Here is a 7,448-nt window from a genome sequence, read left to right as displayed (position 1 = left end):
GCCATCATGTCCTGTGACATACTGAAACACAGCATGATCCCCTCACTTTGTATTCCAATATGATAATAACCCCAAACACTTCAAAGACCACCACTGTCTAACTAAAGGTGATGCACTGGCCAGGTGTTTCCAGACTTAAACCCTATGCAAAATGTGTGGGGCCTCCTCAAACTGAAGGTGGAGGAGCGCAAGGTCTCTAACATCCACCAGCTCCGGGATGTAGTCATGGAGGATGGAAGAGGATCCAGCGGCTCCTGTGAACCCATACCCATGAGAGTTAAATAGATTGTCCACTACTTAAATATAAATATTGATAAGGTCATCAATGCCTGATTAGTCAGGGCCAACACCCAACATCCAAGCCCATCAACTGTTTCTGGTGCCTTAGGGGTGTACTCACTTTTGTTGGCATTAATGGGAATGTGTTGAGTTATTTAGAGGACACCAAAATTACACTGTTATACAAGCTGCACACTGACACTGCACATTGTATCACAGGGTCAGATCTTCTCTTCAGTGTTGTCCCATGAAAATGTGAGGGGTGTACTCACTTTTGTCATACACTGGGTATATTTTTACATATATAACCCACCTTATGTACGGCCTTTCTTAGAATATCTTTATAATCGTCCTTTGTGATTTCTTTTCTCTGGTAATACGGTTTTATGGCCAGTTTCACCTCTTCCACCGCTCTTTCCTGTGTGTGCAGCTTCTTCAAATACTGATTTGTAGGAAAAAAAAAATATAAAAAAAAAATTGAAAAAAAAATAGAATAAAATTCGACTGCGCCCTATTAAATGGCGCTTTGTACGCCGCCTACCTTGTCCGTGTCTCCTCGGCCTTCGGAGCTCGTGCTGCCTTCCCGTTTTCCCAGGTCATTGAAAGATGTAGTGTGGAAGAAGGAGCTGCAGGTCGGGCCGGGCAACCCTTGGCCTGTGAATCCAGGAGGGGTAGGAGGGCTGGAGCTACTGCTGAGGGGTAGACCGCCGAGGAGATACGGGGGCGCAGAGTGACCCATGATGGGCGGAGGTGGAGGCTGGTTCACCAGTGAGGTAGAAGGCTTGCCGTGACTGAGGATCTGTCGGGAACAAGAATTCGTTATTCCTTAAATTATTTATTTATAGAATTTTTCATTTTATAAGACGCACCCCAAATTTAGAGGGAAATAGCAATATAAAAAATGTTAAAGTGAGGGTGTGTCTTACAATCCTGGTACGTCTTCTATTAGCTCACCAGGGGGGAGTGGCGGTGGTGGAGCAGCTCAGGGAGGTCACAGGAGGCAGGGGGATGCTGCGTGCTCAGAGGAGGGGTGTAGCGGCTCAGGCGGGTCAGTGAATGGAGGGTTGGCGATGCTGCGAGCTCAGAGGAGGGGGTGTCGCGGCTCAGGAGGGTCAATGGATAGAGGTACGGCAATGCTACGGGCTTGGAGGAGGGGGTGTCGCGACTCAGGAGGGTCAATGGATAGAGGTACGGCAATGCTACGGGCTTGGAGGAGGGGGTGTCGCGACTCAGGAGGGTCAATGGATAGAGGTACGGCAATGCTGCGGGCTCGGAGGAGGGGGTGTCGCGGCTCAGGAGGGTCAATGGATAGAGGTACGGCAATGCTGCGGGTTCAGAGGAGTGGGTGTCGCGGCTCACGAGGGTCAGTGGATAGAGGTACAGCAATGCTGCGGGCTTGGAGGAGGGGGTGTCGCATTTCAGGAAGGTCAGTGGATAGAGAGTCGAAAATGCTGCAAGCTCGGGGGTGTCAAGGCCGTAGGCGCCATTTATCTGCCACCGGGCTCAATTGAATCACCAATGGTTGACACAATGGAGCTCAAGAAAATGGCTGCGGAGGCGGCGCATGTTGACACAAAGGACTTCAAGAAAATGGCCGCAGAGGCCAATCGGCACACACACACACACACACGCACACACACACGCACACGCACACACACACGCGCGCTGCCTCCACGGCTATTTTCTTGAAGCCCATCATGTCAACCGCGATTCAAGGGAGCCTACAACTTGCTGGTAGGTCAATGGCGCTTGCCACCTTGACCCCCCCCCAATATCGCCCACTCTCCCGTCCTGTGACCCTCCTAAGGCGCTCCACTGCAGTGACATCCCCTCCTCCGAGCCCTCAGTATTGCCAACCCTGCCTCCTGCTGTAACCCCACTCCACCGGATTATAAGACGCAGATCCATTTTACCCAAAGTTCTTTTTTTTGGGAGGGGATGGGGGGGGGGGGGGGGAAGAGTGGGTCTTATAATCCAGAAAATACGGTGCATCTGAAGCATACTCTGAAGGTCCTGTAATGTAATACTGGGGTTTATTTTCGGGGTAGGTCTTCTTTTTGGAGAAGCGGGGACATACATACACACACATATACTATATATACACACACACACACACAGTATACGCCATGCGTTACACTTTCACAGGTGGCTTCTCTACCTGATTGGTAGCTTGGATTAGCTCCTGCGCCTTGGCTCTGCTCGCCATATTAGCTTCTTCCATTTTGAAGAGCAAGGCCGTCACTGAAAAAGCACAAGGAGGTCAAATATTTCACGCAAAAGGTAAATTACTACAACCCCCATCATTTCTAGATCTTATGATCACACACAGATGATCCAATAGTACAGAAAAAGAGAATTTTGTTTACTTACCGTAAATTCTTTTTCTTATAGTTCCGACATGGGAGACCCAGACCATGGGTGTATAGCTTCTGCCTCCGGAGGACACACAAAGTACTACACTAAAAAGTGTAGCTCCTCCCTCCGAGCATATACACCCCCTGGATGACCACATCTAGCCAGTTTAGTGCAAAAGCTGAAGGAGGACATCCACCCACAAGTAGAGATAGAGTAAAACCCGGAATAACCGGAACTTCTGTCTACAACAACAGCCGGTGAAAACACACGGAACAAGAACTGCCAACAGGCAACAGGGAGGGTGCTGGGTCTCCCATGTCGGAACTATAAGAAAAAGAATTTACGGTAAGTAAACAAAGAAGGGAATTTTGTTACTTACCGTAAATTCCTTTTCTTCTAGCTCCAATTGGGAGACCCAGACGATTGGGTGTATAGCTACTGCCTCCGGAGGCCACACAAAGTATTACACTAAAAAGTGTAAGGCCCCTCCCCTTCTGCATATACACCCCCCGTGGATCACGGGCTGCTTCAGTTTTAGTGCAAAAGCAAGAAGGAGGAAAGCCAATAACTGGTTAAACAATTCAATCCGAGGGAACATCGGAGAACTGAAACCATTCAACATGAACAACATGTGTACCCGAACAACCAAAAAATCCCGAAGGAACAGGGGCGGGTGCTGGGTCTCCCAATTGGAGCTAGAAGAAAAGGAATTTACGGTAAGTAACAAAATTCCCTTCTTCTTCGGCGCTCCATTGGGAGACCCAGACGATTGGGACGTCCAAAAGCAGTCCCTGGGTGGGTAAATTAATACCTCAAGTTTGGACTGTAAAAACAGCCCTTCCCTACATGGAGGCAACCGCCGCCTGCAGGACTCTTCTACTTAGGCTGGCATCCGCCTAAGCGTAGGCATGCACCTGATAACGCTTGGTGAAGGTGTGCAGACTCGCCCAGGTAGCCGCCTGGCACACCTGCTGAGCCGTAGCCTGGTGCCGTAATGTCCAGGACGCACCCACGGCTCTGGTAGAATGGGCCTTCAGCCCTGATGGAACCGGAAGCCCAGCAGAACGGTAGGCTTCAAGAATTGGTTCCTTGATCCATCGAGCCAGGGTGGATTTGGAAGCCTGCGACCCCTTGCGCTGACCAGCGACAAGTACAAAGGGTGCATCCCAGCGGCGCAGGGGCGCCGTGCGGGAAATGTAGATTCTGAGCGCTCTCATCAGATCCAACAAATACAAATCCAATTCATATCGATGAACTGGATGAGGACAAAAGGAAGGTAAGGAGATATCCTGACTGAGATGAAAAGGGGGATACCACCTTAGGGAGAAACCCCGGAATCAGGCGCAGCACTACCTTGTCTTGGTGAAACACCAAGAAGGGAGCTTTGGATGACCGCGCTGCGAGCTCGGACACTCTCTGAAGAGACGTGACCGCTACCAAAAAGGCCACTTTCTGTGAAAGTCGAGAAAGTGAAACATCCCTCAGAGGCTCAAAGGGCGGCTCCTGGAGAGCAATTAGTACCCTGTTCAGATCCCATGGGTCTAACGGCCTCTTGTACGGAGGGACAATGTGACAAACCCCCTGCAGGAACGTGCGTACCTGAGGAAGTCGCCCTATGCGCTTCTGAAAGAATACAGACAGCGCTGGGACTCGTCCGTTAAGGGAGCCGAGCGACAAACCTTTTCCCAAACCAGATTGCAGGAAGGAAGGAAAAGTAGGCAATGCAAATGTCCAGGGAGACACTCCCTGAGCAGAGCACTAAGATAAGAATATCTTCCACGTCTTGTGGTGGATCTCGGCAGACGTCGGCTTCCTAGCCCGTCTCATGGTGACAATGACGTCTTGAGATAATCCTGAAGACGCTAGGATCCAGGACTCAATAGCCACCAGTCAGGTTCAGGGCTGTAGAATTCAGATGGAAAAAACGGCCCTTGGGACAGTAAGTCTGGCCGGTCTGGTAGTGCCCACGGTTGGCCGACCGTGAGATGCCACAGATGCAGGTACCACGACCTCCTCGGCCAGTCTGGGGCGACGAGGATGGCGCGGCGGCAATCGGAGCTGATCTTGCGTAGCCCTCTGGGCAACAGTGTCAGAGGGGGAAACACATAGGGTAGCTGGAACTGCGACCAATCCTGAACTAAGGCGCCTGCCGCCAGAGCTCTTTGATCGTGAGACCGCTTGTTGTTGTGCCGAGACGCCATTAGGTCGACGTCCGGCCTCCCCCAGCGGCTACAGATTTCTTGAGACCCGTCCGGGTGCAGAGACCATTCCCCTGCGTCCATGCCCTGGCGACTGAGGAAGTCTGCTTCCCAGTTTTCTACGCCCGGGATGTGAACTGCGGATATGGTGTATGCTCTGTCTTACACCCTCATCAGAAGCCGCCGGACTTCCTGGGAGGCTTGCCGACTGCGTGTTCCGCCTTGGTGGTTGATGTATGCCACCGCTGCGAAGTTGTCCGACTGAATTCGGATCTGTTTGCCTTCCAGCCTCTGCTGGAAGGCTTGCAGGGCAAGATACTCTGCCCAGATTTCCAGAACATTGATCTGAGGGTTGGACTCCTCTGAAGAGAGTCCTTGCCCGTCTGAGAAAGGTGTACGTTCCTGTCTAGGGACGTTGACTTCCCATCCCATTGGCGAAGAATGTCCTATAGAAGTGGACGCAGATGAAACTGCGCGAAAAGGACTGCCTCTGCATGAGGCGTCTTAAGGGGTGTGACTGGCCTTGAAGGAGAGACTGCACCCCCGTCTAGTGAACGCTGTATGTCCAGCGGGAGCTGCACTATCGCTGAGAGAGTGTGAAGCTCCATGCCAAGATATGTCAGCGATTGGGTAGGTGTCAGATTTAACTTTGAAAAGTTTATGATCCACCCGAAACTCTGGAGAGTCTCCAGCGCCACGTTCAGGCTGTGTTGGCATGCCTCTTGAGAGGGTGCCTTGACAAGTAGATCGTCCAAGTAAGGGATCACAGAGTGACCCTGAGAGTGCAGGACTACTCCCACTGCTGCCATGAACTTGTGAAAAGCCGTGGGGCTGTCGCCAGACCGAAGGGCAGGGCTACGAACTGAAGATGCTCGTCTTCAATAACGAATCATAGCCAACACCGGTGCTCTGGAGCAATCGGCACGTGGAGATAAGCATCCTGATGTCTATTGACGCTAGGAAATCTCCTTGAGATATGGAGGCAATGACGGAGCGGAGGGATTCCATCCGGAACCGCCTGGTTTTCACGTGCTTGTTGAGCAGGTTTAGGTCCAAAACGGAACGGAAGAGCCGTCGTTTTTTGGTACCACAACCAGATTGGAGTAAAAACCGTATCTTGTTCCTGAGGAGGAACAGGGAGTACCACTCCTTCTGCCTGCAGAAGAGCATCGGCTCGGTCGGGAGGTGAGGAAGTTCTGAAAATCTAGTCGGAGGACGAGAACAGAACTCTATCCTGTACACGTGAGACAAAATGTCTCTCACCCACCGGTCTTTGACCTGTGGCAGCTAAATGTTGCCAAAGCGGGAGAGTCTGCCACCGACCGCGGATGCGGAGAGAGAGAGCTGAACGTCATGAGGAAACCGCCTTGGTAGCGGTTCCTCCGGCTGCCTTCCTTGGGCGTGATTGAGCCTGCCAGGAATCTGCGCCTCTCTGAGCTTTTTGAGTCGTTTTGGACGAGGACAATTGGGACCTGCCCGAGCCTGGGAAGGACCGAAACCTCGACTGTCACTTCCTCTGTTGTGTTGTTTGATCTGGGCTGGTGTAAGGAAGAGTCCTTACCCTTGGACTGTTTAATGATTTCATCCAATCGCTCACCAAACAGTCTGTCACCAGATAACGGCAAACTGGTTAAGCACTTTTTTGGAAGCAGAATCTGCTTTCCATTCCCTCAACCACAAGGCTCTGCGTAAAACCACGGAGTTGGCGGACGCCACTGACGTACGGCTCGTAGAGTGCAGGACAGCATTAATAGCGTAAGTCGCAATGCAGACATTGCGAGGTTAAGGACGCCATCTGCGGCACAGATGTACATGTGACAGTGTCCACGTGCGCAAGACCAGCTGAAAAAGCTTGGAATGCCCATACGGCTGCGAATGCCGGAGCAACCGACACGCCGATAGGTTCATAGACAGAATTCAACCAGAGGACCATCTGTCTGTCAATGGCATCTTTAAGTGAAGTCCCATCTTCCACTGCAACTATGGATCTAGCCGCAAGCCTGGAGATTGGGGGATCCACCTTTGGACACTGGGTCCAGCGCTTGACCACGTCAGGGAGAAAAAAGGATAACGTGTATCCTTAATACGATTGGAGAACGCTTATCTGGATAAGTGTGGTGTTTCCGGATTGCTTCTCTGAAGTCAGAGTGGCCAGAAAAGTACTCAATATACGCTTGAGATACTGAAAAGGGATTTCTCCTGCTGTGAAGCTGACTCCTCCACCGGAGGAGCTGAGGGAGAAATATCCAACATTCCCTTGATGGACGCTAGAAGATCATTCACTATGGCGTCACCATCCGGAGTATCTGGATTGAGAGCGGTCTCAGGATCAGAGTCCTGATCAGCTACGTCTGCCTCATCATACAGAGAGTCCCGCTGGGACCCTAACCAGTGATGAAGCCGAGGGCCGCTCCCAGCGAGCTCGCTTAGACTGTCTGGGACTGTCGTCCGTGTCAGAGCCTGCGCCCTGGGATGCATGGGACCCCCCCGGAGCACTGATTTGTTCCAAATGAGGGCGTATCAACATTGCCCATGGTCCGTCTGGACTGCAAAGTCTCTAAGATGTTAGTCACAGTCACAGACCTATCAGCCGAAACTGCAACTCCGTCCCTGTCC

General features: G+C 51.6%; 1 protein-coding gene across 3 annotated transcripts in view; it reads right to left on the bottom strand.

Moving 5' to 3' along the window:
• SCAF1 (SR-related CTD associated factor 1) overlaps positions 1-7,448 on the bottom strand; it is an 86,543-nt gene that overhangs the window by 11,451 nt on the left and 67,644 nt on the right. For all 3 annotated transcript variants that reach the window (XM_075328921.1, XM_075328920.1, XM_075328919.1), the window contains exons 8-10: positions 2,438-2,520; positions 821-1,078; positions 593-721 (exon numbers count right to left, since the gene is read on the bottom strand). In XM_075328921.1, coding sequence (XP_075185036.1) covers positions 593-721; positions 821-1,078; positions 2,438-2,520 — 470 coding nt within the window. The remainder of the gene's footprint in view (positions 1-592; positions 722-820; positions 1,079-2,437; positions 2,521-7,448) is intronic.

Source organism: Anomaloglossus baeobatrachus, chromosome 11, assembly GCF_048569485.1.
Source record: "Anomaloglossus baeobatrachus isolate aAnoBae1 chromosome 11, aAnoBae1.hap1, whole genome shotgun sequence".
In the NCBI taxonomy this organism is placed as follows: Eukaryota; Metazoa; Chordata; class Amphibia; order Anura; family Aromobatidae; genus Anomaloglossus; species Anomaloglossus baeobatrachus.
Note: the sequence above shows the minus strand (reverse complement) of the source record. Positions and strands in the feature narration are given on the sequence as shown.